Source organism: Protopterus annectens, chromosome 6.part1 (genome assembly GCF_019279795.1).
Source record: "Protopterus annectens isolate FY-2018-M chromosome 6.part1, PAN1.0, whole genome shotgun sequence".
NCBI lineage: Eukaryota > Metazoa > Chordata > Ceratodontiformes > Protopteridae > Protopterus > Protopterus annectens.
The window spans coordinates 198,758,534-198,784,518 of record NC_056738.1 but is presented as its reverse complement, the minus strand read 5'-3'; the positions used below and the strand labels follow the sequence as shown (position 1 = coordinate 198,784,518).

Genomic DNA, 25,985 nt, shown 5'->3' with positions numbered 1-25,985 from the left:
TGTGCTAGATTCAACAAACGCATTATTAAGCGTCGGACGGAGTTCGCCCAACACTATTTTGGTAAAAAATTTAATTACATTATGTCGTCGGATACTCCAACTCCAGTTTTGAGTAAAAGACGCAAAGATAAGGACCGACATACGAGGTCCGCGACTTCTACCGACACCACGCTAAAGCCGGCTACCGGTGCTCCGGTTCTCAGCGAGGAACCTACGCAGCCCCTGAGTACCGATGACGCTTCTTTAGTGGTGTCTTCTGTGCCCGAGGTCGCAGGCTTCTCGGCCCTCACCCTGACTACAGATACAGACGCCACTCTTGGCGGGGAAACTCAGAGTTTAGACAGGCGTGCCACCTCTCAAGGTGTCTTCAGGCCGCCGCCTTCTTTTTCCATTAAGGCTTTCACAAAATCTAAAGCAGCCATGAAAACTAAAAGACAAGCTCCACTGAGCCCCTCTCAAGGCCCCATGCCTAAAAAACAGAAGCTCAAAATGGCTGAGGATTTGATTACTCTTATCAGGGGTTCTCAACCCCCAATGGACAAAAGGCCCAGATTGGAGGAAGACTACCCTTCCTCGGACCAGGCCTCCATTACCTCAGAACATTCTGAAGTCCAGGAATATTCATACTCCCCTTTTGAAGATTCTGATGCGGAGGAGTCCATTCCCTCTGTCTCCCCCACTGAGGACTATTCTTTTGGGGAAACCTTGCATACCTTGAGGGAACACTTCCACTGGGAAGGCCAAGATTACTCAGATTCCAAGAAAAGGCTGAGGGATTTTCTCTTGCTTCCTCAGCACAGGCCTCTGGCTATCCCTCTTGTCGTAGACATACTAGATGTGTATTCAGAGGCCAGCCTTAACCTAGATTCTTTACCACCAGCTCCTGTTAAGCCTGACTGGTATTACCGGGTTCCTGATTCACACCAATTCCTATACAAAAGCCATGCTGCTGACTCAGAAACTATTTCACAGGGTCCCAAGGGAATTAAGGCCTCTACTGCCAAAAATCCATTACCTTCAGAGGGAGATTCCAGAGCTTTAGAAAGGTGGGGGAAAAAGGTATACACCTCGGCCACTTTAACCATGAGGGCATTAAACTGTCAGTTCCATATGTTAAAGTATCAACAGTTTTTGTTATCTCAGTTGAAAAGCAAAATGTCACAACCTGAACAACCAGACTTGAAGGAGTTGCAGGATTTGTTGCATAGTGCAGAGCAAGTGGGTAAACATACCTTGCAGTGTGGTTTTGATGCTTTAGAGGCCTCATGTAGAGCTGCTGATACAGGGTCTGCCATACGTAGACATGCTTGGCTCAAAGAGCAAACCTTACCAGATCATGTCAAAGCTAAATTACTAGATGCACCTCTTCAAAAAGATGTATTGTTTGGTGTTAAAGCTGAGGAGGTATTAAAGAAAATGGAGGAAAAGGCAAGATCAATGCAAACAGTGAAATATTTCCTACAAGTACAACCTCCACGTTTCAGCAGAAACTGGCCTTCATAAAATTGGTCCTGTCCAGCCACGGACAGACCTCAAAGAGGTAGATACAGGCGCCCGAGGGGTAGAGGGCAATCTCAAGGATCATTTAGAGCCAGACAATGGCAAGCACCTACACCAAGAGGTGTAGAGGATAGATCACAGCCATTCAGAAAGCAGACACAATGACTTTCCCCTTTGCATGCCAAGCAAAGCTTTAATGGCAGCACCTTTAGGTGGAAAACTGGCATTATTTTCGAAAAATTGGCATATTGTCACAAAAGACAAATGGATCCTGGACATTATAGACAGAGAGGCTACAGATTCCACTTTCACACCCTTCCAAAAATGAGAGGCATGCCAAACCTGCCACAAAATCAAAGGGCAGAGGCACAAAAACAAATTTCAGCTCTCATGGACATGAAAGCTATTCAAGAGGTACCTGCACAAGAACAGGGTCAAGGGTTTTATTCCAGACTATTCCTGGTACCAATGAAGGACAAAGATTGGAGACCTATTTTGGACCTATCCATCCTAAACACATACTTACTCGCACCAAAATTCAAAATGCTCACATTACAGCAGCTTCTTCCCATGCTGGGCAAGGAGTCTTGGCTGGTAACATTGGACCTCAAGGAGGCATACCTGCATGCCCCTATCAGTCAAGATTGCAGAAGATACCTCAGATTTCTTGCAGGTTCAACCCATTATCAATTCTCTGCATTGCCCTTTGGCTTATCTACTGCGCCCAGAGTGTTCACGAAATGCCTGGCATCAGTAATTGCCTTCTGCAAACTTCAAGGGATACAAATATACCCATATTTGGACGACTGCCTGATCCAAGCGGACAGCAAGCACATACTTCTGAAACACCTGGCTTTTGTAATAAAGTTGTTGAACTTTCTGGGATACACAGTCAACAAAAAGAAATCAAAACTAATACCCTCTCAAGCAATAATTTTCCTGGGTTCCAGCTTGAATACAAACACCCAAATGGCCTACCTCACGCCAGAGAAACAAGGGCAACTATCTCAATACTTCAGAAAAATGGCAACCTTCACCAGGCTGATTGCAAGGAAAGTCGTGCAGGCTCTGGGATTCATGGCATCTTGCATCCTGCTAATCCCATGTGCAAAGCTGCATATGAGAAAACTTCAATGGTACCTACAAAACTTATGGTCTCAACAAAGCCACAGTTTGGAAACAATTATACCACTCATTCCATGTCTCCCAAAGGAATTTCTGTGGTGGGCTCAAGCATGCCAAAGAAACATAGGTCTCCCATTCTGCATGCCTCAAGCAAATCAGATCATCACAACAGACTCCTCGGACTACGCCTGGGGGGCGCACATGACAGATCAGTGCATTCAGGGCAAATGGTCCCAAAAAGAAAAGCACCTACACATCAATCAAAAGGAAATGCTAGCAGTGAAAAATGCTATTATGGCCTTCAAAGACCTACTGCATCCAAGCCAGCTATTGATAAGGACAGACAACACCACAGTGATGTGGTACATAAACAAACAGGGAGGAACTCACTCATATCCCCTGTGCAGACTAGCCATGTCACTTTGGAACACGGCTCTGGAATTACAAATCAAACTTCAAGCACAATTCCTTCCAGGCAAGGAAAACACGCTGGCAGACAACCTAAGCAGAAATATGACAGATCCACACGAATGGAAGTTGCATCCTCAAGTTTTTGCAAAGATAATTCAAGCATGGGGAAGGCCAGACATAGATCTCTTTGCTACCCACAGAAATTACCAATTGAGAAAATTCTGCTCAAGGACCTATCATCCTCAGGCCTGGAACGTGGACGCACTTTCTTTCAGTTGGACAACATTGACAGTTTATGCCTTTCCACCTCTTCCTCTGCTGCCCAAAGTTCTATTAAAAGCCAGAGCAGACAGGCCAAAGATGATTCTCATTGCTCCAGACTGGCCAAGACAACACTGGTATCCACTCCTGAGGAGCCTGACGCATTCCCCACCATGGATCCTGCCTCTAGTGCCTCTTCTGTTGACCCAGCACAACTTCAAAACTCTTCACAGTCAGCTGAAAACACTCAGTCTAGCTGCATGGAGGGTTCCTTGATTTCCCAACAGACCCGCCTCTCCAAGGAGGTGCAGGATGTCATTTTGGAGGCCAGAAGGCCTTCTACTAGAAAAGCCTACACCGCCAAATGGAAATGATTTTGTGCCTGGAATCAGAAAAAGGGACAGAATCCGGGGATACGGAATTTACCTCAAATATTACAGTACCTAGCTGAGATGCTAAACAGTGGACTTTCATTCTCCTCCATCAAAATCCATACTTCAGCCATTTCTGCACAATACAACACTGATCCTCCTTTATTCTCTCATCCTCTCTTAAGACAGTTCCTCAGAGGGGCTAAGAATATAAAACCACCAAGGAAGCAACCAGTACCTGCTTGGGACCTCAATTTCATTTTAGAAAAACTGACCCTGCCTCCATTTGAGCCAGCTGCTTCAACAGAACTGCAATATTTGTCATGGAAAACAGCCTTCCTTCTGGCTATCACCTCAGAGCACGCAGGGTTTCGGAATTACAAGCCCTCATGGCTGTGCAACCTTTCATCATTTTCCATCAGGACAGAGTTTCCTTACGAACCAACCCTTCCTTTATGCTAAAGGTAGTATCCAGTGTAGCCTTGAATCAGGCTATCCACTTACCTACTTTTTATCCTAATCCACAAAACAATGGGGAGAGACTACTACGTTCCTTGGACATTCACAGACAGTTTCGTTATTATTTGGACAGGACAAAGCCATTCAGAAAATCAGAGCAACTCTGTGTCCTATGCTACAGGTGCTCAAGGAAAGGCTATTTCCAAACAGACAATCTTAAAATGGATAGCCCACTGCATACGCTTTTGTTATTCATTTCATGGTATAACTGTACCTACAAGCATCAGATCTCACTCCACATGGGCCACAGCTACCTCAGCAGCTTTCCTCAGGGGGGTTCCTACCAAGGATATTTTGGAAGCAGCCACTCGGAGTTCTGTGCATACTTTCTCCAAGCACTATCACCTACCACTATACTCTAAATCTAGAGTGGGCTTTGCCACAGCAGTCTTGTAGGGCATCCTTGCTCCTCCTAGTTCCACTTAGTGCCTGCCACCTCTTTTTAGCTCTGGGATTCTACCCATCTGTTATGACTGCAGCTGTATGCACGATGAACATAGTACAGTTTTGTACCTACCATAAATGTAGATGTTCGAGTGGTAATACAGCTGCAGTCAAGGTTTCCCTTCCTCCTTCCCCTCTTGGGACAGGCCTAATGACAAACACCTCCTCATACAACCTGATTGGGGTGTTCTTTTATGGTGTATTTGCTTGCAACTACCGTTTTTTGATTATATTACATTGCATTATTACATAAATTTCTGGGGGCAGCTGACATCTGGGGCAAGAAAAACTGAAGAAAATGGCGTCGGCTGGTTCTTTTATACCCCTGCCGCACTGATGTCAGGGAAGAAGCTACGACATCCGACGCCGGACCTAGACTTCGGAATTCGGCTGACCGAGGACCCGCCTGACTGCAGGATAACCTCATCTGTTATGACTGCAGCTGTATTAGCACTCGAACATCTACATTTATGGTAGGTACAAAACTGTACTTTCGCAAGTGCCGGTTGGCCGTCTCATGAGATTTTCATTCCGAATCCAGAACCGAAGTCTTCTACAAAGCTAAGTACCCCGATGGGGAAACTTTTTCTTGCCTCAGACCGATGTCAGTAAAAGTTAATAACTGTATTTCTTCTGGGAAGCAAATACCTCATAAGGATTTCCATTCCTGTTGTATCCCATGCCTAGGCCCTGACCACGATGTCACTGGTTGTCGGTTTTGTGCTAGGTTTAACAAGCGCACTATTAAACGTCGGTTTGATTTTGCCCGACATTATTTTGGTAGAAAATTCAATTATACCATGCCGTCGGAACTTCCGATGACCGGAATACACAAAGCGCAAAGACAAGGATAGGCATCCGAGGCCCAAAACTGACTAAGCCTCTTCTAGGCCAGTCACCAGTTCTCTGGTTTTCAGCGAGGCGCCTTCGCAGCCCCTGACTACTGCTTCTGTAGAACCACAAGCCGCCTGTGACTCCCACGTGGAGATGGCTGGGCCTTCGGACGCACAAGCTCTTCAGCCTACAGAGACTAACCTTTCAGAAGGATCCGGAGTAGCTGAGCAACCCACAGCTACAGAGGGTGTCTTCAGACCTACTCAGTTAAGCATTAAACCCTCAGCCAAGTCTTAGCCTCCTTTAAAGTCAAAGAAACAAATACAGCATTCTCCAGGACAGGCCTCCATGCCTAAGAAACAAATGCTCAAAATGGCCTAGGACCTAATTACTCTGATCAGGGGGTCCCATCCCCCTCCTGATAAAAGGCCTGGACAGGATGCAGACTATGACTCATCCGACCAGGTGTCCGTCTCTTCTGATTCATCCTCATACCTAGGATACTCTTTATCCCCTTATGAGGATTCTGATGCTGAGGAATCAATTCCATCAGCCTCACCGCCTGAGGACTACTCCTTTGGGGAAACCCTACATACCATGAGGGAGCATTTCCACTGGGAAGGCCAGGATTACTCAGAATCCAAGAAAAGGCTCAGAGACTTCCTTTTATCACCTCAACACAGACCCCTTGCTATTCCGCCAGTGTTAGATATTGTGGATGATCTGTATACTGAATCCAGCTTAAATCCTGATTCCTTACCTCCAGCCCCTGTTAAACCTGACAGATACTACAGAGTCCCTGACTCACATAAATTTCTGTATAAAAGCCCTGTCGCTGACCCTGAAACTATTTCTCAGGGACCCAAAGGAGTTAAGGCCTCATCAGCCAAGAATCCAGTTCCCTCTAACAGAGGTTCCAGAGCATTAGACAGATGGGGAAAGAAAGTATATACGTCTGCAACTTTATCCATGAGAGCCTTAAATTGCCAGTTTCACATGCTAAAATATCAGCAATTTTTACTGTCTCAGTTAAAACAAAAAATGCTTCCAGAATCAGATCCTCCTAATTTTAAAGAAATGCAGGATTTATTGCATGCAGCTGAACAAGTGGGAAAGCATACTTTGCAATGTGGTTTTGATTCTCTAGAGGCCTCCTGCAGAGCAGCAGTTACAGGATGTCATTAGAAGACATGCTTGGTTAAAAGAACATACATTACCAGATCATGTTAAAGCAAAATTATTGCATGCACCTTTGCAGCAGGATGTGTTATTTGGAGTTAAGGCAGAAGAGGTATTAAACAAAATGGAGAATAAGGCAAAATCTATGCAAACGGTGATGGATTTCTTACAGGTTCAGCTTCCTAGATTTAGCAGAAACTGGCCAACTAAGAATTGGTCCTTTCAATGCACTGCCAATTCTCTCCACTGCCCTTTGGCTTATCTACTGCGCCCAGGGTCTTCACAAAGTGCCTGGCACCAGTAATTGCATTTTGCAGACAGAAAGGAATTCAAATTTATCCATACCTGGACGACTGCCTGATTGAAGCAGAGAGCAAGTACATTCTTCTAAAGCATCTGGCGTTTGTAAAAAAGTTATTAACTTGCCTGGGGTACACAGTAAACCAAAAGAAATCAAAACTAGTGCCCTCACAAGAGATTAAATTCCTGAGTGCCAGCTTGAACACAACGGCCCAGATGGCTTATCTCATGCCAGACAAACAAGGAAAACTGACTTAATACTTTCAATTGATGGCAACAAAGACCCAGCTGCCTGCAAGAAAAATTCTGCAGGCCTTGGGTTACATGGCATCCTGCATACTACTAATTCCATATGCCAGACTGCATATGAGGAAACTACAATGGTACCTAAAGAATGTATGGTCTCAACACTGTCAAAGTTTGGAAACAGTTATACCACTAATCCCTTGCCTTCAACAGGAGTTTCAGTGGTGGGCTCAAGCTTGTCACCTCAACAAGGGACAGCCTTTTACACAACCCACAGCCAGGCAAACACTGACAACAGATGCATCGGATTACGCCTGGGGAGCACACATGGCAGGCAAATGTATTCAGGCCACGTGGACCGCAGAACAAATGCATCTTCACATCAATCAAAAAGAGATGCTAGCTGTACAAAATGTGATTATAGCTTTCAAGGACCTGCTGCATCCAGGACAACTACTACTAAAGACAGACAACACCACAGTTATGTGGTACATAAACAAGCAAGGGGGCACTCACTCCTACCCCCTATGCAGACAAGCTTTGACCTTATGGAACCCAGCTATAAACCTTCAAGTTCATCTGCAAGCGCAATTCCTGCCTGGAGAGAAAAACACACTGGCAGACGACTTAAGCAGAAACATCATGGATCCCCACGAATGGGAGTTGAATCCACAAATATTCAGAATGATAACACAGAAATGGTGGAGCCTGGACATAGATCTGTTTGCATCCCCAATAAACTGCCAGCTACAAAAATTCTGCACAACGAGTTACCATCCACAAGCATGGAAAGTGGATGCCCTCTCATTCAGCTGGGAGAACCTACAAGTATACGCTTTCCCACCACTACCTCTCCTGCCAAAGGTACTCATAAAAGCCAGGCAGGAAGAGCCAAAGATGATCCTGATTGCACCAGACTGGCCGCGCCAGCACTGGTACCCAATCTTAAGGAGCTTAGCACAAGAACCACCCTGGATTTTGCCTCAAATCCCACATTTGCTGACTCAGCTGGCTGTGTAGGATTTGTTTGTTGTGCTAAAGACCTTAAACCTAGCTGCATGGAAGATTCCTTAGTCAAGCAAGCAATGCCTCTCTCCAAAGCTGTTATGGATGTCATTCTGGAGGCCAGAAGGCCTAGTACCAGGAAAGCCTATTTGGATAAATGGAAGAGATTCTGTGCCTGGAACCAAGCTCACAGCCTTGACCCTCTTGTCCCAAACATTCCTCAGATACTACAATACTTAACTGAGATGCTGGACAAAGGACTCTCCTTCTCATCCATCAAGATTCACACCTCTGCTATCTCTGCTTATTACAACACGGATCCACCAATTTTCTCTAATCCCCTGTTAAAACAGTACCTCAGAGGGGCTAAAAACATAAGACCGCCCCGTAGAGCACCTACTCCAACTTGGGACCTCAACTTTGTTTTGGAGAAGTTAACTTGACCTCCTTTTGAGCCAGCCAACACAGCAGAATTAAAATATATCTCTTGGAAAACTGCTCTGCTCCTGGCAATAACATCAGCACGAAGAGTTTCAGAATTACAGGGACTAATGGCAGGGAACCTTTCCTCATTTTCCACCAGGACAGGGTGTCTTTATGAACTTACCCTACTTTTATGCCAAATGTGTGGTATCCAGTGTGGCTCTAAACCAAACTATTCACCTGCCAACTTTTTGTCCTAAACCACAGAATAAAGGGGAGAGACTACTGCACTCTTCGGACATTCACAGGGAGTTACGCTTCTACTTGGACAAAATCAAAGCTTTCAGAGAATCTGAGCAATTATTGGTAGCATATGCTGCAGGAGCACAGGGAAAAGCCATTTCAAAACAGACTATTTCAAAATGGATAGGACATTCTATACGTTTCTGCTACACATACCATGGAAAACCTGTACCTAGCAGCATTAGATCTCACTCCAACAGGGCAACAGCCACTTCAACTGCCTACCTCAGGGGAGTACCTACCAAGGATATTTTGGAAGCAGCAACTTGAGTTCTGTACACACCTTCACCAAGCATTACCATCTGCGTCTATACTCTAAATCTAGAGCTGGCTTCACCTCTGCAGTGCTGCAGGGCCGTATAGCCACCTCTAATGCCTTATAGGACCAGCCACCCTTCCTCAGCTTTGGGATTCTACCCAAATGTAATGACTGCAGCAGTGTAACACGATGAACATAGTACAGTTTTGTACCTACCATAAATGTAGATGTTCGAGTGTTGACACTGCTGCAGTCCAGATTATCCTCCCTCCTTCCCCTCTTACTGGCTGGTACGTACCTACCATAAATGTAGATGTTCGAGTGTTGTCACTGCTGCAGTCCAGGTTATCCTCCCTCCTTCCCCTCTTACTGGCTGGTACGTACCTATGTCTTCTACCCTTACTACCCATGGGGAGTATTTGCTGGTAGCTGTAAGTTGTTTTTTGCTTTTCTTATGTATGTTTTATTAGCAATTGGAATTGCCTACATATTTAGAGGCACCTGACATCTGGGGCAAGAAAAACTGAAGAAAATGGCGTCTGCTGCATCTTGTATACCCCTGTCGCACTGACGTCAGGGAGGAGGCGACAGCAACCGACGCTGACCAAGACTTTGGAACTCTGGCCGACTCGGGGACCACCTGACGGCAGGATAACCCAAGTGTAATGACTGCAGCAGTGTCTACACTCGAACATCTACATTTATGGTAGGTACAAAACTGTACTTTCTTCGTGTTTCACTGTTGCAGTCCATTACATTTGGGTAATCTGCTGGCAAGTTGCCCTCAGTCGGCTTGAATTCCAAAGTCCTAGGTCCTGCTTCAGTTGCTGTCTCCTCTTCCATTACGTCAGGTGTATAAAACAAGCAGCCAACTCCATTTTATTTAGTCTTTTTTGCCGCGCGGTGCAGGAAGTAGAAGCATTTTGCAAGTGCCAGTCGGCCGACTCCTGAAATATTCGAGTTTGAGTTTCAGAACCGAAGTCTTCACTAAAGCTAAGTACTCCGTTGGGAAAACTTTTTTCTTGCTCCATACCGATGTCAGAAAAAGCTAATAATTGAGGTACAGGTGTGTTGAATAATATAAGAGACTTGGAAATAATGAAATTATCTGTAAAAAGAGCCTGCAAAAATTCATTAATTGACTTCCAGTATTCTTTCAACTTCATACAGTCATAAAACATATGAGCCCAGTCAGCATTAATTTCTACATTACATCTCTTACATAGATTATCTTTATTATTTATTTTATTCATCATCAAAGGTGTATAAAAAGATCTATGTAAAAATTTCCATGTGTAAAGTCTCCAGACAATGGAAGATGTAGTTCTATAAGCAGATTCCAATATATATTGTTTATCTTGTTGAGTTGGTGGGTCCCCCATTAATAGAGGTGAAATAATTCCTCAATGTGTTAAAAAGATTAAGCTTCCCTTGTTATGGTCTATCCTAGCAGTGGCCAGGAAAATAATAACTAGAAATTGGATTTCAGATACACCTCCTTTGTTCAATGAATTTAAAAATGTTATGAATATAATGTGCCATATGGAAATAAGCACAATTAGAATGAGAACAACTAGAAAAACATCATATTATATTGTATGGGATAATTTACAAAATTTGTTAAAAAAATTCTAATTTCAATAGCACGGTATTTTAGTTTAATTAATTGATCTGATTGTAGTGGATGTCTTTGTAAATACTTTAGTTGTTTTGTTGAATATTATAGTAATACCTATTTTTAATTATTTGTATAAAATTGTTATGATATTTCTCTTGTATGTTAAAACAATAAACCTGTTTTGAAAAGAAAAAGCTAATAATTGTATTACTTCTGGGAAGCTAATACTTCATAAGGATTTCCATTTATACTGTATTCCTTGCCTATGCCCTGATCACAACGTGCCTGGCTGTCGGTTTTGTGCTAGATTTAACCAACACACTATTAAGCGTCGGTATATTTTTGCCTCAAAGTATTTTGGAAACAGATTTAACTTCCCAGAAATGTCGTCAGATAGCATTCTGACTACCGGAGTACATAAAAAAACGCAAAGAAAAGGACAGAGACAGACCGTCTAAGTCCAAAACCGACGACGTAGCTTTTCCTAAGCCAGTCGCCGGTTCGCATGTACTCAGTGAGGTGCTTTCGCAGCCCCTGATACCTGCTACTTTCGAGTCGCAGGCCACTACCGAGACCCATGTGGAGTCCGGCACGCCACGAGATACTCAAAGTATTGGACCCACGGATGTTTCTCCCTCGGATGGGTCCGGAGCCGCTGAGCAGGCACCGGCTTCTGAGGCTGTATTCAGGCCTCAACATTTTTATATCAAACCGACAACAGCTGCAAAATGAAAGACAAAAGCAACTTCTAAAACTAAAAAACCGACGCATGAGCCACGTGCACAAGCCGCTATGCCTGAAAAACAGATTATCAAAATGGCTGAAGACCTTATTACCTTGATCAGGGGTTCCCATCCCCCTCCTGATAAGAGGCCTAGGCAAGACACTGGATTATGAATCTTCATATCAGGTTTCTATTTCTTCTGATTCCTCTTCTGATCAGGAATTATCTATACCTCCCTATGAGGATTCTGATGCAGAGGAGTCTATACCATCTGCATCACCTCCTGAGGATTATTCATTTGGAGAAACCTTGCATACTTTGAGGGAGCATTTTCACTGGGAGAGTCAAGATTTCTCAGAATCAAAAGAGAGGCTCAGGGATTTCCTTCTCCCTCAGCACAGGCCTTTAGCCATACCCCCTGTTTTAGACATAGTGGATGATGTGTTTTCGGAGTCTAGCTTGTCCCCTGACTCTCTATCTCCGGCTCCCAGCAAGCCTGACAGATATTACAGGGTCCCTGATTCGCACAAATTTTTATTTAGAAACCCTGCTGCTGATCCTGAAAATATTTCACAGGGTCCAAAGGGGAGTTAAGGACTCAACAGCAAAAAATTCTACCCCCTCTGACAGAGATTCAAGGGCACTGGATAGATGGGGAAAAAAGGTTTATACATCAACAACCTTGGCAGTTAGGGTCTTAAACTGCCAGTTTCATATGCTCAAGTATCAACAACATGTTATGGGATTGCTGAAACAGAAAATGATGATTTCTGAATGAGCAGAAAATAAAGAATTGCAGGAATTATTGCATGCAGCTGAACAGGCTGAAATCATACTTTGCAATGTGGTTTTGATTCCTTAGAGGCCTCTTGCAGGGCCGCAGTTACTGGATCTGTGATTAGGAGGCATGCCTGGCTAAAAGAGCAAAATTTGCCTAATCATGTTAAATCTAAATTATTGGATGCACCTTTACAGCATGATACTCTGTTTGGTATTAAGGCAGAAGAGGTTTTAAAGAAAATGGAAGACAAAGCTAAGTCTATGCAAACTGTAAAAGACTTCTTACAAGTGCAGCCACCAAGATTCAGTAGACACTGGCCTACAAAACATTGGTCCTTTCCTGTGTCAGAGCTCAAAGGGGCAAATCCAGACGCTCTTAAGGGCTTCAGATACCAGACACAAGATTCTTACAGGTCAAAGCAATGGAGTGCTTCTACCTCCACATCTGCAGGAGATAAAGCGCAAACCTACAGAAAACCGTCCCAATGACTTCCCTCTGCCTTAATCAAGCACTTACTTTTTGGCAGCACCCTTAGGGGGAAAATTAGCACTTTTTGCTCAAAATTGGTAGTTAATAACCCAGGACAAGTGGGTGCTAAACATAGTATCACAGGGATACAGATGCCATTTCCATACTCTGCCAATTGCAAACGGTTGGCCTGATCTGCCAAAAAATCAATGGGCAGAGGCTCAGAAACAGGTTACATCCCTCATGGAAATGGGGGCCATTCAGCCAGTACCAGAACAGGAAAAAAGACAAGATTTTTTACTCAGGACTATTCTTGGTACCCAGAAAGGACAAGGTCTGGTGGCCAATACTGGATTTATCGATTTTGAATACATACCTGGACATTCCAAAATTCAAAATGCTGACTTTGCAGCAGCTTCTGCCCATGCTGGGCAAGAATGCTTGGCTGATGACATTAGACCTAAAAGAGGCATTTCTGCATGTCCCAGTAAGGCAGTCATGTAGAAGATACCTCAGATTCAAGGCTGGCTTAATGCATTACCAATTCTCTGCACTGCCCTTTGGCTTATCTACTGCGCCCAGGGTCTTTACAAAGTGCCTGGCACCAGTAATTGCTTTTTGCAGACAAAGAAGTATACAAATATATCCTTACTTGGACTGTCTCATTCAAGCAGAGAACAAGGACATTCTTCTTCCAACACCTGACGTTTGTGAAAAGGCTTCTAACATGCCTAGAGTACACAATAAATGAAAAGAAATCACAACTGGTACCCTGTCAAAAGATAACATTACAGGGTGCAAGCTTGAATACATCTGCCTAGATGGCTTGCCTCACTCCATACTAACAAAGGCAACTGACTACTTACTTCAAACTGATGGCAACAAAAACCCAGTTATCTGCAAGACAAACTCTGCAGGCTTTGGGCTTCATGGCATCCTGCATCCTACTGATTCCATATGCAAGACTGCATATGAGGAAACTTCAATGGTACCTAAAAAGTTTATGGAGTCAACATTGCCACAGTCTGGAAACAATGATTTCTCTCATTCCCTGCCTACAACAGGAGTTTCTATGATGGGCAAAGGCATGTCACCAAAACATGGGACGGGCCTTCACTCTACCCTTTGCCAGCCAAACCTTAACAACAGATGCATCAGATTATGCCTTGGGGGCCCACATGGTGGGAAGATGCATTCAGGGCATATGGACCCCAAAACAAATTCATCTACATATCAACCAAAAAGAGATGCTAGCTGTTCAAAATGCCCTGATAACCTTCAAGGACTTACTTCATCCAGGACAACTACTGATCAAGACGGACAACACCACGGTTATGTGGTATATAAACAAGCAGGGGGGCACGCACTCATACCCCCTTTGCAGATTAGCCATGGCACTGTTGGACACAGCTTTGACTTAACAAATACATCTTCAAGCTCAATTCCTGCCAGGAAAACAAAGTACTCTGGCAGATGATCTAAGCAGAAACCTTATGGACCCTCACGAGTGGAAACTAGACCCACAAGTCTTCAGCATGATAACAAAGAAATGGGGGAGCCCGGACATAAATCTATTTGCCTCCCCTCAAAATTATCAATTGAAAGGATTCTGCACAAGGACTTATCACAGACAAGCATGGAAAGTAGACGCCCTATCCTTCAGTTGAAAAAACCTGTCAGTTTACTCCATTCTTCCTCTGCCTCCTCTTCCCAGTGTCCTACCAAAAATCAGACAAGAGAAAGCAAAGATGATGCTAATTGCCCCGGACTGGCCCCGCCAATACTGGTACCCAATTCTATGAAACTTGTCTCAATACCCAGCTTGGGCCTTACCTCAAAGACCTCAGCTACTGTCCCATCAAAACAATCCGATCCTGCACAATCAACTCCAGACACTGAACCTGGCAGCATGGCTGATCATGTAGTTATACAAACAACACCTCTCAGTAAAGCTGTGATGGATGCCATTTTAGAAGCCAGAAGGCCTAATACTAGAAAATCATATGTTGATAAATGGAAGAGATTCTTTGCTTGGAATCGAGCACAAGGAACTGATACCGCAGAGCCAAATATTCCTCAGATATTACAATACTTGACTGAGATGCTTGACAAAGGCCTTTCTCATCAATTAAAATCCATGCCTCTGCCATTTTGGCTCATTACAATAGAGCCACCAATCTTTTCTCATCCTTTACTAATGCAGTATCGTAGAAGAGCCAAGAATTTTATGCCTCCTAGAAAATCACCAATACCTGCATGGGACTGCAATTATGTGTTGTAAAAGATCACCCTACCTCCATTTGAACCAGCTGCTACTTCTGATATAAAGTTCTTATTATGGAAAACGGCTCTGCTACTAGCAATTACTTCAGCATGAAGAGTCTCAGAGCTACAGGCCCTCGTGGTTGTGGAGCCTTTTATCATATTTTACCCAAGTGTCTCTGAGGACAAATCCTTCATTTATGCCTAAGGTGGTTTCCAGTGTGGCTCTTAACCAAACTATTCATCTGCCAACCTTTATCCAAATCCGCAGAACAAGGGGGAGAGAATTCTGCACTCCTTGGACGTACACAGACAGCTAAGATTCTACTTGAACAGGACTAAAGCTCTAAGAAAAACTGAGCAATTACTAGTGACATATGTAGCAAGATCAGAAGGAAAGGCTATTTCAAAGCAGGCTATTTCAAAGTGGATAAGCCACTGCATTCATTTCTGCTACTTACACCATGGCAGACCTGTGCCCAAGGGCATTAGGTCTCATTCCACCAGTGCTACAGCTACTTCAGCAGCCTTTCTCAGAGGAGTACCAACCCAAGACATTCTAGAGGCTGCTACTTGGAGTTCTTTTCAAACCTTTACAAAGCATTATCATTTGCCTCTCTACTCTAAGTCCAGGGCAGGCTTTGCCACTGCAGTTCTGCAGGGCCTTATAGCCGCTCCTAATGCTGTTTAGCTCCAGCCTCCCATCCATAGCTTTGGGATTCTACCCAAATGTAATGACTGCAACAGTGAAACACGAAAAACATAGTACAGTTATGTACACTTACCATAAATGTAGATGTTCGAGTATATTCACTGTTGCAGTCCAGGTTACCCGCCCGCCATCCCCCTTTCATTCTGGAGTTTATCTTTCCTTCTGTATCTTCTACAACGTATGTGGTGTATTTGCTTGTAGATGAAGGTAAAGTTTGTATTGATGCATGTATATGTAGTTTATATATATATGTATATACATTATATATATATATATATATATATATATATATATATATATATATATATATATATATATATATATATATATATATAATCTGTATATATATCTATGCTACCATTTTGGGGGCACCTGACATCTGGGGCAAGAAAAACTAAAGAAAATGGCGTTGGCTGCTTGTTTTATACACCTGACGTCATGGAAGAGGAGACAGTAACCGACGCAGAACCCACGACTTTGGAATTCAGGCCAACTGAGTGCAACCTGCCAGCAGATTACCCAAATGTAATGACGGCAACAGTGAATACACTCGAACATCTACATTTATGGTCAGTGTACAGAACTGTACTATTCCCTGCCTCCTGCACCCAGACAACCTGACAGATACTACAGGGTCCCTCTGTCCTTTTCAAGTTCCTTTTCAAAAATCCTATTGCAGATCCAGAGACTTTTTCAAAGGGGCTCAAGGCCATTAAGGCTTCTACTTCTAAAAATCCTGCCTTTTCTGATAGAGAATCCAGGACGCTGTATAGATGGGGTAAAAAGGTTTACAATTCTACAACCTTGGCCATTAGGGCTTTAAACTGCCAGTTTCATATGTTAAAATATCAGCAACATGTTATTGGACTGCTTAAACAGAAAATATTGATTCCTGACTGTGTGGAAAATAAAGAATTACAGGATTTAATGCATTCTGCCGAACAATTTGGAAAACATACTTTGCAATGTGGTTTTGAATCATTAGAGGTCTCTTGCAGGGCTGCTGTTACTGGGTCTTTAATCAGAAGGCATGCTTGGCTTAAGGTGCAATATTTACCTCATCATGTTAAAGCTAAATTGTTGGATGCTCCTTTAAATCAGGACCGCCTGTTTGGCAACAAGGCTGAGGAAGTTCTTAAAAAGATGGAAGATAAAGCTAAATCTATGCAAACTGTTAAAGATTTTTTTACAAGTTCAGCCTCCTAGATTTAGTAGGCACTTGCCATCTAAAAATTGGTCCTTTCCAGCCCATTCCAGGTTTTCTCAAGCCATACCCAGACACAGCAAAAACCCCAGGTTTCAGTCCCAGGGGACGCACAGAACTAAGAAGTGGGGAGCCTCCACTTCCAAGTCTGAGAATAGTAGGACTCTCCCTATGGTAAACTATCTCACTGACCTCCTTTTAAAATTTCCAAGCACTTATCAACTGACTGCCCTTTTGGGGGTAAAGATTGCTCTTCCTGCAAAGAATTGGAAACTCATTACCCAGGACAAATGGGTTTTAAATAGTGTCCCAGGGATACAGATTTCACTTCCACACGTTGCCAACACCAAGTGGGTGGCCGGACCTACCCAGAGATCAATGGGCAGAGGACCAAAAACAAGTGCTTTCTCTCTTAAGCATGGGAGCTATTCAACTGGTACCAGAAGAGGAAAGGGACAAGGTTTCTACTCAAGACTTTTCCTGGAACCCAGAAAAGACTTTTCATGGCGTCCTATCCTGGACCGGTCTACTCTAAACACCTTTTTGGAGATTCCAAAATTCAAGATGCTGACTCTTCAACAATTACTTCCTATACTAGGCAAAGATGCCTGGTTGGCAACACTAGATTTCAAAGAAGCATACCTGCACATCCCAATCAGGGAATCTTGCAGAAGATACCTACGCTTCAAAGCAGGCTACACGCGCTGTCAGTACTCTGCACTAGCCTTTGGCTTATCTACTGCCCCCAGGGTATTCGCAAAGTGCCTAGCTCCCGATATTTCATTTTTCAGGCAAAGAAATATTCAAATATACCCATACTGGGACGATTGTCTAATTCAGGCAGAAAGCCAGGACATACTTTTGAATCATCTGGCCTTTGTAAAAAGGGTTCTAACTTGTCTGGGGTTCACCATAAATGAAAAGAAATCACACCTGGTACCCTGTCAACAAATTATATTCCTGGGAGCAAGCTTGAATACAACTTCCCAGATGGCTTACCTCACGCCAGAAAAGCAAATTCATTTGACCGCTTACTTCATACAAGTGGCCACAAAAACCCTGCTATCTGCAAGACAAATACTGCAAGCCTGGGGTTCATGGCCTCCTGCACTCTTCTAATTCCATATGCAAGACTGCATATGAGGAAACTTCAGTGGTATCTAAAAAGCCTATGGTGTCAACATTCTCAAGACCTAGAAACAATGGATGTTCGTGTTACACTGCTGCAGTCATTACACTTGGGTTATCCTGCCGTCAGGCTGTCCCCCAGTCGGCCTGAGTTCCAAAGTCGTGGTCCGGCAGTGCGACAGGAGTATATAAGATGCAGCCGACTCCATTTTCTTCAGTCTTTCTTGCCGCGCGGTGCCCGAAGCAGAAGCAGTTCGCAAGTGCCGGTTGGCTGACTCCTGAGATTTTCATTCTGAATCCAGAACCGAAGTCTTCTACAAAGCTAAGCACCCCGTTGGGGAAACTTTTTCTTGCCTCAGACCGATGTCAGTAAAAGTTAATAACTGAAAAAGAGATGCTAGCTGTACAAAATACACTTATAGCTTTCAAGGAACTGCTGCATCCAGGACAACTACTAATAAAGACAGACAAAACCACAGTTATGTGGTACATAAACAAGCAAGGGGGCACACACTCCTACCCCCTCTGCAGACAAGCCATGACCCTGTGGAACACAGCTCTAGACTACCAAATTCATCTGTAAGCACAATTCCTGCCAGGAGAGAAAAACACACTGGCAGACGACCTAAGCAGAAACATCATGGATCCCCACGAATGGGAATTGAATCCACAAATATTCAGAATGATAACACAAAAATGGTGGAGCCCGGACATAGATCTGTTTGCATCCCCAATGAACTGCCAGCTACAGAAATTCTGCACAAGGAATTACCATCCACAAGCATGGAAAGTGGATGCCCTCTCATTCAGCTGGAAAAACCTACAAGTATACTCTTTCCCTCCTCTACCTCTCCTTCCAAAGGTACTCATAAAAGCCAGGCAAGAAGAGCTAAAGATGATCCTGATTGCAGCAGACTGGCCACGCTAGCACTGGTGCCCAATCTTAAAGAACTTAGCACAAGAACCACCTTGGATTTTGCCTCAAATCCCACATTTGCTGACACAGCACAACAATCAGATACTGCACAGCCAGCTAAATACCTTAAACGTAGCTGCATGGAAAATTCCTTAGTCAAGCAAGCAGTGCCTCTCTCCAAAGCTGTTATGGATGTCATTCTGGAGGCCAGAAGACCTAGCACCAGGAAAGCCTACTCGGATAAATGGAAGAGATTCTGTGCCTGGAACCAAGCGCACAGCCTTGGCCCTCTTGTCCCAAACATTCCTCAGATGCTTCAATATTTAACTGAGATGCTGGACAAGGGCCTCTCCTTTTCATCCATCAAGATCCACGCCTCAGCCATTTCTGCTTATTACAACACGGATCCACCAATTCTTTTCTAATCCTTTGCTCAAACAGTACCTCAGAGGGGCTAAAAACGTAAGACCGCTCCGTATGGCACCTACCCCAACTTGGGACCTCAACTTTGTTTTGGAAAAATTAACTTTACCTCCTTTTGAGCCAGCTAACACAGCAGAATTAAAATACATCTCTTGGAAAACTGCTGTACTACTGGCAATAACTTCAGCATGAAGAGTTTCAGAATTACAGGCACTAATGGCAGTGGAACCTTTCCTCATTTTCCGCCATGACAGGGTGTCTTTAAGAACTAACCCTACTTTTATGCCAAAGGTGGTATCAAGTGTGGCTCTAAACCAAAACTATTCACTTGCCAACTTTCTATCCAAAACCACAGAACAAAGGGGAGAGACTACTACATTCTTTGGACATTCACAGGCAGTTATGCTTCTACTTGGACAAAACCAAAGCTTTCATAAAATCTGAGCAATTATTGGTAGCATATGCTGCAGGAGCACAGGGAAAAGCCATTCCAAAACAAACCATCTCAAAATGGATAGGACATTGTTTACGTTTCTGCTTTTCTCACCATGGAAAACCTGTCTCTAGCAGCATTAGATCTCATTCCACCAGGACAACAGCCACTTCAACTGCCTACCTCAGAGGAGTACCTACCAAGGATATTTGGGAAGCAGCAACATGGAGTTCTTTGCATACCTTCTCCAAGCATTACCATTTGCCTTTATACTCCAAATCCTGAGCTGGCTTCGCCACTGCTGTGCTGCAGGGCCTTATAGCCACCCCTAATGCCTGATAGAACCAGCCTCCCTACCTCAGCTTTGGGATTCCACCCAAATGTAATGACTGCAGCAGTGTAACACGATGAACATAGTGCAGTTTTGTACCTACCATAAACGTAGATGTTCGAGTGTAAACACTGCTGCAGTCCAGGTTACCCTCCCTCCTTCCCCTCTTACTTGCTGGTACGTACCTATACTTTCTACCCTTTACTAACTATGGGGAGTATTTGCTGGTAACTGAAAGATGTTTGCTTTTCTTATGCATGTTTTATTAGCAATTTGAATTGCCTACCTATTTGGGGGCACCTGACATCTGGGGCAAGAAAAACTGAAGAAAATGGCTTCAGCTGCATCTTATATACCCCTGTCGCACTGACGTCAGGGAGGAGGTGACAGCAACCGACGCCGGACCAAGACTTTGGAACTCAGGCCGACTGGGGACCGCCTGACGGCAGGATAACCCAAGTGTAATGACTGCAGCAGTGTTTACACTCTAACATCTACATTTATGGTAGGTACAAAACTGTACTTTCCTATCGTACCCTGCCTACGCCTAGAGTTCCTTTGGTGGGCAGAGGCCTGCCACCAAAATAGGGACTACCTTTCACACCACCCCCTGCCGCCCAAACCGTAACCAGAGATGCATCAGACTATGCATGGGGGGGGGGCTCACTTGGCAGGGAAGTGCATTTGGGGCAAATAGTACCCGAGTGAAGTGCACCTGCATATCAGTCAAAAAGAAATGTTAGTTGTACAGACAGCCTTCAAGGACCACATTCTTCCAGGACAACTAATAGTAAAGGCGGACAACACCACTCTTATGTGGTACATAAACAAGCAGGGGGTAGACATTCTTACCCTCTCTGCAGACTAGCCATGGCATTGTGGAACACAGCATTGAGCTACCAAGTGCACCTACAAGCTCAATTCCTGCCAGGAAAATTAAGTACACTGGCAGACAGACTAAGCAGAAACCTCATGGACCGTCACGAGTGGAAACTGGAACCAAGGATTTTCAACATGTTGACAAGCAAATGGGGGAGCCCAGATATAGAACTGTTTGCCTCTCCCCAGAACTACCAATTGGGCAAATTTTGCACAAGAACTCCCCACAAACAAGCCTGAAAAGTGTATGCTCTGTCCTTCAGCTGGAAAAACTTACCAGTCTAGCCTCCCCCCCTCTGCCTCTGCTCTCCAAATTACTACTAAAAATGAAACAGGACAAACCAAGGATGATTTTGATTGCTCCAGACTGGCCGTGCCAACACTGGTACCCCCTCCTGCGCAGTGTGTCACGATTATCTCCATGGCACCTGCCTTAGACTCCTTCTCTGCTGTCTCAGGAGGAGAACCAGATTCTGCACCCTCAGCTTCCAACACTGAACCTTGCAGCCTTGCTAATTACTTAATCTCTCCTTTACCATCCCTCAACAAACCTGTGATGGATATCATTTTAGAGGCATGGTGGCCTTGTACTAGAAAGTCTTATGCTGAAAAATGGAAAAGATTCTGTGCCTGGAACCAATCTCAAGGCATGAGCACAGCAGTGCCCAGTTTACCTCAGATTTTACAATACTTAACTGAGATGCTCCACAAGGGCCTGTCTTTTTCCTCCATTAAAATCCACGCCTCAGCCATTTCAGCTCATTAAAACACAGAACCTCCCGTCTTCTCTCATCCACTGCTCAAGCAGTTCTCAGAGGGATCAGAAATTTGTGACCACCCAGGAGAGCTCCAACCCCAGCCCTGGGACCTTTAACTTTGTCTTGGAGAAACTCACTCTACCTCCTTTCGAGCCAGCTGCTACTGCAGACTTAAAATGTCCTCCTTGGAAAACAGCTTTCCTTTTAGCAATCACTTCAGCAAGAAGGGTATCTGAATTACAGGCCCTTATGGCAGTGGAGCCTTTCATCATCTTTCATGCGGACAGGGTGTCCCCTCAGAACCAATCCATCCTTCATGTCCAAGGTGGTATCCAGTGTGGCTCTTAATCAGTCTATTAATTTGCCAACCTTCTTTCCCAATCCACAGAATAAAGTGGAACGGATATTGCATTCCTTAGATGTGCACAAACAACTGAGATTGGACAGGACTAAACCTCATAGGAAATCTGAACAACTGCTGGTGGCATTTGCTGCAGAGGCAGAGGGGAAGGCTGTTTCAAAGCAAACCATTTCTAAGTGGATAAGCCATTGCATTGATTTCTGCTATAAGCACCGTGGAAAAGCTATCCCCCAGGGGATCAGACCTCACTCCACCAGGGCTGCATCTACCTCTACAGCCTTTCTCAGAGGCGTCCTTACCAGGGACATCCTAGAAGCTGCTACCTGGGGTTCTGTACATACTTTCACCAAGCATTATCTTTTACCAATTTTCTGTAAATCCAAAGCTGGCTTTGCCAATGCCGTCTTGCAGGACCTTATAGCGGGCCCTAATGCTATCTAAATTCCTCCTCCCAGCCATAGCTTTGGGAATCTACCCAAATGTAATGACTGCAACAGTGAAACACGAAGAACATAGTACAGTTGTGTACACTTATCATAAATGTAGATGTTTGAGTGTATTTACTGTTGCAGTCCTGGTTACCCTCCCTCCAGCCCCCTAACTTTTGGCTATACCTCTACTTTTCTTTACTATGCTTAAAAGTCTTTTTGGTGTATTTGCTTTTTTGTTGGAGGTATATCTTTGTGCTTTTATGTTTAATTGCTTCCCATTAGGGGGGCACCTGACATCTGGGGCAAGAAAAACTGATGTAATGGCGTCGGCTGCATGTTTTATACCCCTGATGACCTGACGTTATGGAAGAAGGGACAGCAACCGACGCAGGACCCAAGACTTTATTAATCACGCTGACTTGAGGGTTACCTGCAAGCAGATAACCCAAATGTAATGACTGCAACAGTGAATATGCTCGAACATCTGCATTTACGGTAAGTGTACACAACTGTACTTTGCCTTTTAGCCATTGAGTGGCAAGGAGTGACTTACTTTAACTTCTGTTTTGAAAAGTCCTTTGTGATCTTGCCTTTTAGGCTCTCTTGTTAACTTTATAGCTTCAAGACCTGACTTGGATTGTGTGCAGACGGCTGTTTTTTAGCGTTCGTTGTTTGCAAGCATTTGTAGGTCAGAGAACTGAACATTATTTGTCATCACTGTTGATTAAAAGCTTGTCAGCTGCTACGTATTAAGGGGACTTGAATACTTGTCCAGTTACTGTGAAGAGAAGGTTGCTGCAGTTTATTCACTGTTATGGTGAGTACTTTACACATCTGTACGATGAATATCGTAATGCAAGTGTTTGAGTCGTTTTGATTTAGACTTGAGCATGGCCTTTATGTCTTTGTCCTATGTGCTTAACTAGTTTTGTGGGGTTTTTCTTAGGTAATTCAAAATATCAAGAATGAAAGTGATGATGCTGTTGCTGATGGTCACATTTTCCGAGTTGGTTGGTCAACAGATTCGCCTAATCTACAGCTAGGTAAGTAATTGTCTTAATGAGTGATTGAGAAGATGTGGATCAGGTTATTTTGTGCATGCGTATTTGTGACTGTTTTATCATATAGTGTTAGGCTTTTTTTATATTTGTCTGTTCTAAGGTGATTACTTTGTGGGTATTTGGCCAAAAGATACAAGACCTAGCATGAAAGTTTCCAACTCCGATTAGCTTTGAACAACAGCTTCATAACAGGAAGCCGAGACCATTTTATGTGTTTTATTTATTTTGAAGGCCTTCAATACTAAGTAATTTAAACAAGCTGTCATTCCCTTCTCCTTCCATTGCTTTAACTTCCAGCAGAGTTTTTTCCATTCTGATTCAGTAACTGAGTAATATATTGTGTCTGATGTTGTCAATTTTCATTCATTCCTCAATAAGTGGGTTCAGATCTGACCCGAACACCTTTTTACAGCTCATGGATACTGAAAATTCTAGAGCTCCTCCCTTACCCACAATGCTTAGTCCCCTACCATACCTCAGATCTCGTTTGCCATCGTCTGGTATGGACATGGTCGCTGTTAGCTCTCTAGCGTTAGTGTTGTTCCTTGTGAGTAAAGTAGAATATTTACATTTCATAACCCTTTCTAGTTATTTTCTATAATTTATTCCTCCCTTATTCTTCCTAAGCTAATCGGTGTAATTTAGCTTACCTTTGTTTGTAATATTTTCACTCTTTTGGTCTTAAGCTATAATGTTAAGTTGTCAATCTCGCCTTCATTCTTGCTGGATGGGTTCGGAGCCGATCCTCAGCTCCGACTCGGCCAATACTAAAGCTCGAGAGCTAATTCCACCGGCTCGAGGCTCCCCTATATCCCACAATGCTAGGCGGTAACTACTCGGATCTCGTTTGCCGCTATAGCTGACTAGGTGCTTTTTCTACCGGCTCAGGCAGGTGAGTTAAACTTTTACCTTATTAGGTACTTCTGAAACCTCTTTTTTGTTGTCATACATAACCTTTTAGTTTAATTTAAGTATTTAGATCAATCGACCCCTGTTTGTCGAGTCTTTTTTCCCTTTCTTCCCTTATCTTGTAGGCCTTCGGCCCCTACCCTTCCCCCAGTCCTTTAGTGACTAAATTAGTTATCTTCTTTTTCAGTTAAGGGCTTGTGTGTGTGTGTTTGTGGCTTGTTTTAGCCTTTAATTTAATATTTTAATTTAATATTTTAATAATTTTTTCTGTAAAGGGTGTGTCTGTAGTGTGTTTCTGTTGTCAGGCACTCATTTTTTTACAATGTCTAAAGACAAGGTCTCAGGCTTCAAGAAGTGTGACTCGTGCTGTCAGAAAATGTCTCTGACAGACGGTCACACTTCTTGTGTGTATTGCCTGGGACCTGTGCACCTGCAGGACTCATGTGCTGTGTGCCATGGTTTCAGCCCTAGTGTCCTGCAGGAACGCAAGAACAAGCTGATCTTGCGTGGCTTATTAAAGACTCAGTCTGTGTCGGGGAAGCCTCCAAGAACTTCCAAGCAGTCCTGAGTCGACTGCTGAGAAGTCTAAGCCGGCTTCGACATCGGCTCCGGCTGGAGCTGATGTTTCTAAGCCTCATACTGTTACCTCGGCTCCGGCCGGAGCCGAGGCTGATAAAACTTTGTCGGCTCCGATACCCTTATCGGAGCCACATTCGAGAGAGAGGTCCATGTCCCCCTCTATCGGATCCGTGCACTCTGCGCCAGGATCCCCTCTTCTTTCAGAACGAAGTCACAAAACTCATTCCTCACGGTCTTCCAGATTATCAGACCATGACTTGCAAAGGGTAGTGAGTAGACTTCTCAAGTCCGAGGCACTGGCCCAAATGCTGCATAGCCCAACTCACCAGTCAGTGGCTATTCCCATTCCCCAAAACATTCCTCCTCCGACTCCTTTGAGTTCGGAGCCAAGGCTTGTCGGAGCCATGACTGTCGGTGCGTCGGATCCGATACCTTCCATTTCGGCTCCGTCGTCTGCTCCGATCTCCTCTTTGGAGGGATCTCAGCGCCGAGCTTCTCTCGTCGGCTCCGAAGGGGCGAGTGGCATCGGACCCTTGTCTGACCCCGCTCTCCCTCTCCGAGCTTCGGCGTTGGTAAGTTCGGCTCCGACATCGGCTTCGGAGCCGTCTCTGTCGGTGCCGGGGGAGGTCCTTGTCTCTTCGGAGCGGGGCCTCGGGCCTTGCCTGACAGGGGTGCCTTCGAGGTCATGCGGAGCATGCTAGTACCAGGTTCTGTCCCACAGCTCCTTCAGCCCCTCCATCTACAGTGCCTGCGGTGATTTCTACTCACCCCCTTGTCTCAGACCGCAGAGGGCCAACTCCTCAAGATTCCCCATTGGGAATTTCCTC

General features: G+C 44.2%; 1 protein-coding gene across 1 annotated transcript in view; it reads left to right on the top strand.

Moving 5' to 3' along the window:
• The window catches only part of HNRNPUL2 (heterogeneous nuclear ribonucleoprotein U like 2), a gene marked incomplete in the record, with an annotated part of 1,663,394 nt that overhangs the window by 770,042 nt on the left and 867,367 nt on the right, over nt 1–25,985 (top strand). The window contains 1 exon segment of the mRNA XM_044075357.1: nt 23,556–23,652. Within this exon segment, the coding sequence (XP_043931292.1) occupies nt 23,556–23,652 (97 nt within the window).